This window comes from Leopardus geoffroyi, chromosome C2, assembly GCF_018350155.1.
Source record: "Leopardus geoffroyi isolate Oge1 chromosome C2, O.geoffroyi_Oge1_pat1.0, whole genome shotgun sequence".
NCBI classification, from domain to species: Eukaryota; Metazoa; Chordata; class Mammalia; order Carnivora; family Felidae; genus Leopardus; species Leopardus geoffroyi.
This window is the reverse complement of record NC_059333.1, coordinates 11824575-11836870: the sequence shown is the minus strand read 5'-3', so window position 1 is coordinate 11836870 and position 12296 is coordinate 11824575. Positions and strand designations below refer to the sequence as shown.

The 12296-nt window shown below is 40.5% G+C and overlaps 1 protein-coding gene across 5 annotated transcripts in view; it reads right to left on the bottom strand.

Moving 5' to 3' along the window:
* TMEM50B (transmembrane protein 50B) overlaps positions 1 to 12296 on the bottom strand; it is a 35338-nt gene that overhangs the window by 14447 nt on the left and 8595 nt on the right. For 4 of the 5 annotated variants that reach the window (XM_045501499.1, XM_045501503.1, XM_045501502.1 and 1 more), the window contains exon 2: positions 249 to 388. In XM_045501499.1, coding sequence (XP_045357455.1) covers positions 249 to 347 — 99 coding nt within the window. In that variant the 5' untranslated portion in view covers positions 348 to 388. Of the gene's footprint in view, positions 1 to 248; positions 389 to 9111; positions 9283 to 12296 lie in introns of all 5 variants that reach the window. The other variant, XM_045501500.1, reaches the window with a different exon arrangement.

Here is a 12296-nt window from a genome sequence, read left to right as displayed (position 1 = left end):
CTACTGCCTACAATAATTGTATTATCACTTGAAGAAAAGGTACCAAGTTTAACAAATTTATAAAATCAAATGAACCCAGGGCCTACCATGTTTTGTTCAGTAATATCTAGAACTCGAATTAATTATTGATACAAAATAATAGTGAAATCAATAGTTCTGAAAGGGTATTCAGGGCCCAAAGGAAGCGACATTAATTTTCAGGGCAAAAAATGAAGCAGAAATGTCACCAACCACGCTTTTTCACTTACCAGTACACCCGCCACCACAGAAGCCACGGCATTTCTTCTCTCACTCCAGTCAATACATTCACATTCTGGCCAACGGAAGTTATCTAGGAAGCCTGCCATGTTCACCCCGTAAGCATGGATTTTTCATTAAACTCTGTATTCTACAAATAAAAAGACAAAAAAAAAAAAAAAATCAATCGAAGAAAATGTTTTTACGTAGTGAAATATCTTTTCCTTTCTTAAAGCTTTGAACACAAATTTGCTTTCTGTCCAAACCTACGGTTACAAAAAAAAAATTAAATACTTCAATGAATACCTATGGTCATGTACGGAGGACTGTGTTGGGACACAAGGGGGAGCCTACTATTTACGAAATGAGTCCGATGGTTTTGAAACACGTCTGCCAAGTTCTCTGACGCTTCCACTTCACTGAGAAGTGAATCTATGTCCCTCCCCTTGAGTTTGGGCCACCAATAAAAACGGGTGGACCAACAGAGTAGAGGAAGTGATACTGGGTCGCTTCTGCCATACAGCTTCTAGGAGTAGATAATAAAAGGCAGCGAGTGCAGTTTGTAGCTCATTTTCTAGAACACTAACACCAGAGTTCTGAGTTGCCATGTAAAGGGTCCAAGGTCACGATGCTGTGAGGAGAGCGTGTATAGGGATTCAGGCCCACAGCTCCCAGACACCAGCTGGCATCGACTGCCAGGTGTGTCAGCAGCCACTTCTGGGTGACTCATGTTCCAGCTACTGCATTACTCCCAGACTTTACGCTTTACGAAGCCCCAGGTATATGGTGCAGACACACCATCCTGGCTCTGCCCTTTGTCAATTCCTGACCCACAGAAACCATAAGCAGAATAAAATGGCTACTTTAAACTACTAAGTTTTGGAGTTGTCAAGAATGCAGCAATCGATAACTGGAAGGAGACAAATCATGTGCATAAAGAACTATAAGGGTACATACAACATGTTGTGAGAATTTTCAAGAAGAGTACGTTTAGGGGCGCCTGGGTGGCGCAGTCGGTTAAGCGTCCGACTTCAGCCAGGTCACGATCTCGCGGTCCGTGAGTTCGAGCCCCGCGTCGGGCTCTGGGCTGATGGCTCGGAGCCTGGAGCCTGTTTCCGATTCTGTGTCTCCCTCTCTCTCTGCCCCTCCCCCGTTCATGCTCTGTCTCTCTCTGTCCCAAAAATAAATAAACGTTGAAAAAAAAAAAAGAGTACGTTTAGATGAGGTGATCCAGGAACACCTTAAATTCCAAAAAGACAGGGGAAAAAACCCACAACTATTTGAAAGTACTGAAGAGTGCTGAAAAGCGGGCAGAAACTGGAGGCAATTTAACCCAGGAAAGAAAACATGGTAAGATCCACTTTTATGCAGCTTTTCCCCCTGAAGAACCCCTAGTCCCCCCACTCCCACCCCAGCGATCTCTGTGGTACGTCATGGCTAAAACCTGAGCAAAAAATGCCACAGTCTTTTTGGCTTGAGGGATCAGAGGATGGAGTTTAGGATTATTAGAGCAGCTGGGAACTGAAAGAGGAAATCTTAGAAAGGGGCAAGTCACAGGAAGAAGCCCCAAACACTTTAATATAAACTTTCTTTAAATACCTGGCTAATCCCCAAACAGCACATGCATGAAGGAAACTCCAAGAAACTCAGCAGAAAAAAATAGCTGTAAGGCTAAAAGAACTAAACAGAGGGGCACCTGGGTGGCTCAGTCGGTTAAGCGGCCGACTTCGGCTCAGGTCATGATCTCACAGTCCGTGAGTTCGAGCCCCGCGTCGAGCTCTGTGCTGACAGCTCAGAGCCTGGAGCCTGTTTCAGATTTTGTGTCGCCCTCTCTCTGACCCTCCCTTGTTCATGCTCTGTCTCTCCCTGTCTGAAAAATAAATAAAATGTTAAAAAAAAAAAAAAAAAAAGAACTAAACAGAGAGTTTCCATGCTCCGCCCCCCCCCCCCCCCCGCATGGTATTTTAGAGTTTGAGTTCCACCAAATTAGAGATGAGTAAACACTTTGGGATTACTCTCTAAGTGTAAAACCAAGTGTCTGCAATTTCAGGGTGATCAGCCAGTATTTTAACTGCCCAACAGAACAAAAAGTGACACTCCAGATAAAGATAACTGAATTGAGAGGGTCTATAATGTATCATCCACAATGTCCAATATGTAGTTTAAAAAAAAATTACTAGACAGTCACACAAGCCAGGAAAAATGTGATCTGTTTTCAAGAAGGAAAAAAAAAAAAAGCAATGAATAGAAATAGACCCCAAAATGACTCAGGTATTGAAATTAGCAGACAAGGACTTTTTTTTTTTTTTAATGTTTTACTTTATTTATTTTGAGAGGAGGGGAAGGGTGGAGGGAGAAGGAAAAGCGTCTTAATTAGGCTCCATGCTTAGCGCAGAGCCCAATGTGGGGCTCAGTCTCACAACTGTGAGATCAGGACCTGAGCTGAAAACAAGAGTTGGATGCTTAAGCGACTGGGCCACCCAGGCACCCCATCAGACAAAGACTTTAAAGCTGCCGATATAAACACATTCAAAGACTTAAAGGAGCATGGTGTAAATAACTAAACTGATGGAGATCTCAGTGGAGAAAGAGATACTTTTTAATGTAAATTCTAGAACTGAACATTTTAATAGTTGAAAATTTAAATTCACTAAATGGGCTTAATAGATTAGAGACAGAAAAAAAAAAAAAGGTGGTAAACTTGAAGAAAGATCAAAAGAAATTATCCAACCTAAAGAACATGGATTTTTTTTTTCTAAACTGAGGGGAAAACAATGAACAGAGCCTCAATGAACTGAGGAACACTAGTAGTGGACCCAATATATGTTTAATGGGGTCCCAGAAAAAGACAGAACGAGGAAGACAAGAATATTTGAAGAAATAATGGCTGAGAACTTCCCAAATTTGGTGAAAAATATTAACTTATAAATCCAGAAAGCTCAGCAAACTCCAAGGAGTTTAAACACGGAAAACATCACGATCAAACTGCTGAAAATCAGAAATAAAAGGAATACTTGGGGGTGCGTGGGTGACTCAGTCGGTTTCTTTATTTCAGCTCAGGTGATGATCTCACTGTTGTGAGATCAAGTCCTGTGTTGGGCTCCACGCTCAGTGTGGAGCTTGCTTAAGAGTCTCTCTCCTTCTTTCTCTGCTCCATCCCTACTCATGTGCACCCACACCCACCCACCCTCCCTCTCTCTCTCTCTCTCTCTCTCTCAAAATAAATAAACTTGAAAAAAAAATAGCCAAGAAGTAGCAATCCAACATGCATCAGCTGATGGATACACACATAAACGTGGCAGTATCATACACTGGATACAAATTCAGCAATAAGAAGGAACGAAGCACTGATAAGTGCTACAACATGAAGGAACCTCAAAAACATTATGCTAAGTAAAAGACATAAGGCCACATATTGTATAATTCCACGTCTATGAAATGTCCAGATGAAGCAAATTTATAGACAGGAAGTAAATTTGTGGTTGCCTAGTGACAGTGGGGGGAGTGGAATAGGGAGTCATTGCTAATGGGCACAAGGTTCTAAAATTAGACTGTGGTCAGAAGTTGGTAGGGGAAGGGAAGAGAGAGGCAGACCAAGAAACAGACTCTTAACTACAGAGAATAAACTGGTAGTTACCAAAGGGGAGGCTGGTAGGGGGATGGGGGAAATGGGTGATGGGGATTAAGGAGGGCACCTGTGATGAGAACTGGGTGTTGTATGGAAGTCTTGAATCACTAAATTATACACTTGAAATTAACATTACACTGTATGTCAACTAACTGGGACTTAAATAAAAACTTAAGGAAATAAAACTATGGTGATGACTACACAACTCTGTAAATATACTAAAAATAACTGAATTGTACACTTAAACTAGCAGAATGTTATCATATGTATATTTCAATAAAGCTTTTTTATAAAAATGAGGATAAAATAAAAATATTTTCAGGTAAACAAAAACATAATTCATCACCAGATCTGCACTAAAAATAGTGCTAAAGGAAATTCTTCAGGCTGAAGGGAAATGACATCAGATGAATCTCAGATCTACAGGGAGCAATGAAGAATACCAGAAATGATCTATATGTAGGTAAATACAAAAGACTATCTTTTCTTCTTTGACCTAAAAGATAATTATGTGAAGCAAAAATTATAACATTGTCTATATAGCATTTCATAAAGATGAACTTGTATCTAAACAGTACGTGGGTTATATTTTCAAAAAATATGCTTAAATATGGATTCAGGTGAAATACCTCTAAAATTAAAGTAATAGATCCAGTTATTCTGAAAAATAAGTACAAGTAATATATTATAGGAGGTCCAAACACTGGAAACACAAGCTGGGAAGCAATATTTGCAAAACAAATATCTGGCAAGGAACTTGTATCTATAATACAGAAGGAATTAAACACCAGAAATAAAAAGATAAAATATAGGCAATAAAAAGTACGCAAAAGACTTGAATAAACTTGAAATGGGAAAAAAGACTTAAAATTAATGAATTAATGCAAATTAATGACATAACATCTCACATCCACCAGGATAGCTAAAATTTAAACGACTGGCAATACTAAATGTTGGTAAGGTTGTAGAGCAACTGGAGATCCCATACATTTCTGGTGAAGGTTTCTTATCAAGTTAAAAATAAACCTCCCTAGGGGCACCCGGGTGGCTCAGTTGCTTAAGCGTCCGACTTCAGCTCAGGTCATGATCTCACAGTTTGTGAGTTTGAGCTCTGCATCAGGCTCTGTGCTGACAGCTCAGAGCCTGGAGCCTGCTTCGAATTCTATGTCTCCCTCTCTCTCTGCCCCTCCCCGCTCATGCTCTGTCTCTCTCTGTCTTAAAAATTAAAAAACAAAACAAAACAAAACAAAAAACAAAAAACAAAAACATTTAAAAAAATAAAAATAAAAAACCTCCCTATAACCCAGCAATTCCATTCCCAAGTATTGGCCAAGGGAAGTAAAAACACATTATCCACACATAAGAAAGACTTACAGAAGGAGGTTTTTAACGGTTTTATTCACAATAGCCCCAAACTGAAACAGCCGAAATGTTCACCAACAAAAGGATGGATAAACAAGTTATGAGCAATCCATACAATGGAATACTGTTCCGCAATGAAAAAGAATGAACATACAACCAACAGAAAAAACAAACAAACCCTCAAAGACACGATTTAAGTGAAAGTCAGCAGACATAAAATAGTGTATACTGTATGATTCCATTTAAATGTAGCTTAAGAAAAGGCAAAATTAATCACTAGTCCAAGAAATCAGAACAGTGCTTGCCTATAGGGGGTGAGGACTGACTGCAAGGGAGTTTTCTGGGAGTGATAGAAATGTTCCATATCTTTTTTTTTTTTTAACGTTTATTCATTTTTGAGAGACAGAGTACGAGCTGGGATGGGACAGAAAGAGAGGGAGACAGACTCCAAAGCAGGCTCCAGGCTCTGAGCTGTCAGCACAGAGCCTGATGTGGGGCTCAAACTCACGACCCGCGAGATCATGACCTGAGCCGAAGTCGGACCCTTAACTGACTGAGCCACCTAGGTGCCCCAGAAATGTACTAGATCGTAATTGGGATAGTGGTTATACAGGTACATACATTTATCAAAAGTCATTGAAGTGTACACTTTAAGATGTGTGTATTTTACAGTATGTAAATTTTACCCACAAAATGTTTTCAGAAGTTTATCATTCAGATACACTTTAGCTACACTGAAGTCTTGCATTTTATCGCTATTAATGCAAATATGGTAACGAATTGTTATCAAACATTAAACGTTAACTGGTTAATAGGGAAGGTCATCATGAATTTAAGACAATGTCTGAAATTAAAACAAGTCGTATTCCCTACTATCAAATTCATTTCCCATATATTAATCTAATTATAAATAGTTCTATAAGCAGAAAATATATAGCTATTTGCATACAATGGTTTCTGAACTGTCATGATCTCCTCCCATCTGGGGCTTAAATTGGAGGGTCAGGACAAGAGGAACATCGAACAAAGTAATACAAATAATTACTATGGAGGAAATGCGCAGGATCCTAATAGAGAATAAAGGGGAGACTTATTTTGGAAAGGGTCATCAGGGAAAGTCTCTATGAAGAGGTAATCCTTGCTAAGATCTTAAAACATATGAAAATTTAAAAGCTGAGTAAAGTTACTTAGATTAAGGAGAAACAAAAGGGATAGAGCAGGGAGAGGGACAATTATATACAAAAGTCCCTACGTCTCTGTGGGGCCTGCAAGGAAGAATTATCTGGTACCAAAGAGAATCAGGACACAGTAAAGTTAGTGGAGCAAAGTGGCTTGGAATAAGCTTGAAGAGTGACAGGTAAGGGCCAGATCACACTGCAGATTAACGGTTTCCCTGGATTTGGGTTTCACTGAGTCATAACAGGAAACCAAAAGAAAGAGTTTGAGGAGAAAAGGAGCTGAGGCACCAAGAGCCCAGTCACTCTGGGAAACGTGTAGGAAAGTGAGGGGAAAGGACTAGTATATTAAGAATGAACACTCTCAAATGGGAAGAGAGTCTCTCTCTCTCAAAAATAAATAAACATTAACAAGTTATTATAATTAGGGGTGCCTGGGTGGCTCAGTTGGTTAGGCATCCAACTTTGGCTCATGTCATGATCTCGTGGTTCGCGGGTTCGAGCTGTGCTGACAGCTCAGAGCCTGGAGCCTGCTTCGGATTCTGTGTCTGCCTCTCTCTCTGCCCTTCCCCCGCTCGTACTCTGTCTCTTTTTCTCAAAAATAAATAAAATGTTAAAAAGTTATTATAATTAACACAATGAAGTGCTGATTCTTCTTGCCTGTTGAGAAGCCTCTTATACAATGTATTATGTCTGTAACTGTTTTTAATACACTTAAGACTTTTGAGGTCAAGGAAATTATTGGTATGTTCTCCCACAAAACTGACCCCAGTACCAAGTAAACAAAAAGAAAAGATCTGGGGTGCCTGAGTGGCTCAGTTTGTTAAGCATCTCACTCTTTGTGAGTTCAAGCCCCAGCGTCAGGCTAGCAAAAGCCCGTGTGGAATTCTCTCTCCCTCTTTCTCTGCCCCTTCCCTGCTCACACTCACTCTCCCTCTCTCTCTCAAAAATAAATAAATAAAACTAAAACAACAACAACAACAACAAAACAACAAGATTAGTGAACTGAACTAATGGATTACTGGTCTGACCCATAAGTCTTGCAATATATTAGACAGCAATTATTCCTAATACTAAGAGTGGTAACTCTTTATAAAAGGAAATACAAGTCCTGGTCAGAGGGCATTTTAAGTGATTCAACTGTCAAAATTTCATTTCCAAAAACTCAGCTTAGGAAACCCAAGGACACTTGCAAAAGGAAGAGGAGAAAACAACTAGACACTTCAACATACAGACATGGTCTGAGAAATTTCCATATGCATCAAAGTCCCAAATAACATCTAATTCAGAAATTTTTCCGCTAACCAAATTTTTACACTACCACCTATTTGTTCTTCCATTTCGCCGCTAGCATTAGGTACTGAATGTACAAAAACGATTAAGGCAATCGATACAGAAAACAGTCTCAGAACAAATAACTGCATTACAATAGGTCCTGCAATAGACATACACTATGAGCTATAATGCAGAAGTGCTATAAGAGAAATATGAAACAAATATTACAGGACAGTACTTGCCAGGAAGAGCTGAGGAAAGTTCGACAGATAAAGAACAAACTTAACTGCGTTTTGAAGCATGAATAAAAGTTTGGCAGATGAAAAAGAAGGAATAAAATGTGCCAAATTATGAGCTTGTAAACAGGGAAATGACAAGATCATCTCTGTGAATTTAGAAAGATAATGCTGGCAGCAACAGTGTGGACGAGAGAGACTGAAGAGAAATGTGAAAAGAAGGTGGCCCTCACTCTAGACAGGGAGAGAAGAAGGATGCATACCGAAGCCATACTGGTGCGGGCTAAAGAAAGGGTTTTTATTTGAGGACTACTAAAGTGGCATCATCAATAGGCAAGGAGAAGCTAAGATTGTGGCTGGGGGCCCGACGGATGGTGAGACACCATTAGCCAAAACACGAAAGGAAGAAAGGGGGAGAGGAATCTGAGCATAATGTATTTGATAGGACTAAAGGACATTCAGGTAGAGATCACATGGACAGATGTACAGAAACTGAAAGAGTGGTTTAAGACAGATGTACAGATTAGAGGCTCACAGTAATTAAGTGGCAACTGAAGTCATGGGGCAGTTAAGGTATCTCAGGGAGAAGATGTGGAGGAGGACTGAGGACTGATTCAATGTTCATCTCTGACTCGTGTCCTTTTTTCCCTGAACTACTGTGTGCACGCACTACAGCAGACCTACGGATGCAATGGTATTTAATCGGCACAAAACTCCTCCAGAGCATGTACTGAATATTTACAGAACACCTCCTACAAGCAAGGCACAGTGGGGAAAATAAAGATGAATAAAACTTAGCCCTCATCATCAGGGGATTTACAAACCAGCAGAGAAATCAATTAACATTTTGTTAAATTAAATTATAATTTGTATCATTAAAAAATCTATTGCCAAAAAATCAGGAGATTAACAAAATACACTTGTCATTCAAGGTGCTAATTAAGTCTACACAGCCAGAGCAAAACAAGCTGAGTCGAATGAAACAAACATGAAGTCTATGTCTTCCCCACCCTGATCAGGACTACTAACTGTTAGTTACAGGATGTGTATAGGTGCAATGCTCTTCACAGACCACTCCATTCCAGGCTCAGAAGAACCCTATTCATGGACTATTCTCTTCAATCCTCACAAACGCTCTAAGGCAGTTGCTATTATTACCTCACACTGGTGAAAAGGTTTAGAGAATTGGTTAACTTGCCCGAGGTCACGCAGCTAGCCAGGAGGCAAGCCAGGGTCTCCACTGAAGTTTAGATCTGGCCCCCAAATCTGCTTACAAGACCATCATGCTGAACTGCTGCGCATCATCAGAGACTTTCACAGTATTTCTGTCATTTCAGATTTCATAAAGAGAAAGTTATTGTTCCGCTGCCTGTAGTGAAGAAAGCGAGAACAAGATAGGAGAGAAATGGATGCAATTTAGAGGAACAATGTGATCATCTGGAAACAGAAGAAAGCGGTCCAATGAGGTCTGCAATGATGATGGTGATTGCTCCTGATTCCAACCTTGCCAAAGGAGTCTAAAGAATAGCTTTTCTTCTTGGGTTGCTATAAACCTGGTTTCTAGGCACTCACAGTGTGAATATTTTATAGGCCTTAAAATCCAAGAGCATGAATTATTCAGAGATCTAAGCACTTCTGGAAAAGACATTTTACATACTTTACATCAGGGAAGGCTTCTTTGCCTTCTGACTTGTAAATCACATGTAACAAGAATAAAATTTAGCCAGCACCACCAATTTTGGTAAAAGATTTAAATCTAAAATCAAAGTAAAGGATGGGGAGCATTGACTTCTAAAGAGACTTTAATTTCATAACTATATAATAATCTCCCCCAGTAATATCCTTGTTAACTTTTAATTATTCAAAATGTGGGTTATTTGGTGAATCCTCCCCTCCAGTACTGCTCAATGCCGTTGATTCACAGCCTGAAATATCCAATTACCCGCATGACATCTCCTGGCTGTCTCAAAATCACCTCAAAATCAACAGGTCAGGACCCAAATTCATGATCTCCCCCTCCAAACCTGATCCCCTTCCAGGATTCCCTGCAATGAATGAATGGACCATCCATCCGGTTTTACAAGCCAGAAACCCAGGGGTCATCCCTGCTGCTTCTTTCTTCCCTCTGACATCCAATCCACCACCCGACTAAGCCTCCTTACTTCAGTCCGCCTCCAGCACCGCATGACCCAAGTACTCCCCCCTCACCTGTTCCACTACGGTGGCCTCCCAACTCACCTAGCCACATCCACTCCTGCCCCCGTCAATATGTCCTCCATACTGCAGCTGCAAGGACTGTTTTTAAAAAGGCACAACTCTCCTATTTCCCTCCTGCTGAAGACCTTTAATTTCACTCCAGTGTATTGTAAGATAAAGACAAAACTCTATAGTACAGCCCAGGCCTTACTGGCCCCAGCTTCCTCTCACACTTCTCCTGACTCTTTCCAGGCATCCTGGCTTCTCTTTTGGTATCCCATCCTTGCTAAATCACCCCACCGAAAACCCACACACCCTCTGTCTGATACCTCTCCGTTCCCAGCTCACCTAGTTAACTCCTACTCACACCACAGACGTCAGCTTAGTTAGCACTTTTTCACTCAAATATCAGCTTTCACTTCCTCATTCAATGTTTATTTACAGTGCCTGCTACATTCCAGGAACCGGACAGTTAATATACATCAAAGAACAAATAAAAAGCACTAGCTATGTGGAGCCTAGTATGTGAGTGGAAAACAATAAACATCATTTTTTTAAGTGTATTTATTTATTTTGAGAGTGAGAAAGAGTGTGAGCAGGGGAGGGGAGGGGAAGAGACAGAGAGAGAGAAAGAGAGAGAGAGAGAGAGAGAGAGAGAGAATCCCAAGCACGCTCTATGCTGTCAATGCAAAACCCCACACGGGACTCAATCACACAGATCGTGAGATCATGACATGAGCCAAAATCAGGTCAGACGCTCAACCGACTTTGCCACCCAGGTGCCCCTAAACATAATTTTTAAAGTAAATTATATACGATGCTAGAAAGCAGTAAGTGCCGTGGGGGGAACAAACGAGCAGAGTAAGGAGCATCGGGAGTGCAGGCAATCATGGGGCCGGCAGATGTGTCAAACTGGTGGTCAAGGCAGACTCCACTGAGAAGGCACCAGCTGAGCAAAGACGAAGGGAGAGAGAGAGCCAGCCCTGTGGATGTCTATCAGAGAGAACAGCAGCAGGGGCAAAGGCCCTAAGACAGCGTCTGGGTATTCAAGTAGCACCGCAGGGCCAGTGTGGCTGAGGCAGAGTGAGTGAGAGGGGAGAGGAGGAGAAAACAAGATCAGAGAGGTAGCAGAGAGGCAAGGAAGGATGATTACAAAGCCTCATAGGCCACTGTGAGAACTCTGGTTCCTACTGACCGAAATAGACAGCCATTAGAGTGCTGAGCAGAGTGACTTAGATTTAGAAAGGATCCCTTAGGCTGTTGTGGGAGAACAGACTGTAAGGGGTAAGAGTAGAAAGACGGACCAGTTCATATGATACTGATTTTCATGACTTCCTAACTCCGCAACCAGATCTAATAATCCCCCTAGTCCTGCACTATTAATCTCATTATTTGATTAATATTTACCTCCCCCTGTAGAGAGCTAGCTCCATGAAGGACAGTCTAAGTCTACTTTGGCTCGCTGTAGCATTCCCAGGGCCTAGCACAGTGCCTGAAATACACTAGGCAAACACTTGTTGAAAGACTGACTGTAACTATTAGAGCTTTCAGAATGTGAAGTGCATACATGTCTCATTGTCCCATCACAAAAAGAAACAGAGGCAACTTTATACCTAGGTTTATCTAAACTGATGGTCATAAAAAACATCATTTGGGTGAGGGAAATCAGTTCTGCTGTGACAATATTGTCAAACATGTTATTTCTTAAAATCCTCCTTCTTCCTCCCCAAGTCCATATTCTGCCAGAATTTTCTAAAACCCAGATTGGATCATGCCATTCATTCTAATAGCTGGTGAGATAAATTCCAAAAGGTACAGGGTACTTGCAACTTCTCCCTAACACAGCTTTCTTATCTCCTGCCATCTTGACACTGTACCTCCAGCCACAAAGAAAAGGAAGGGAGAAGAAAGCCAATACTTCTTGTTAAATACCTATTGTTAGGCAAGCCCCTAAATCATATATATATATATATATATATATATATATATATATATATGTTTAGATTTATTTATAGACACAAATATATTCAAATATTTCACATCTAACACAGATATGTATTATATTAGATATACAATATATAATCTATGATCATATATACTACATATGATATAGAAATATATATGTCTATAATAGATATATGAGTTTAATATATATCTATAATATTACACACACACACACACACACAC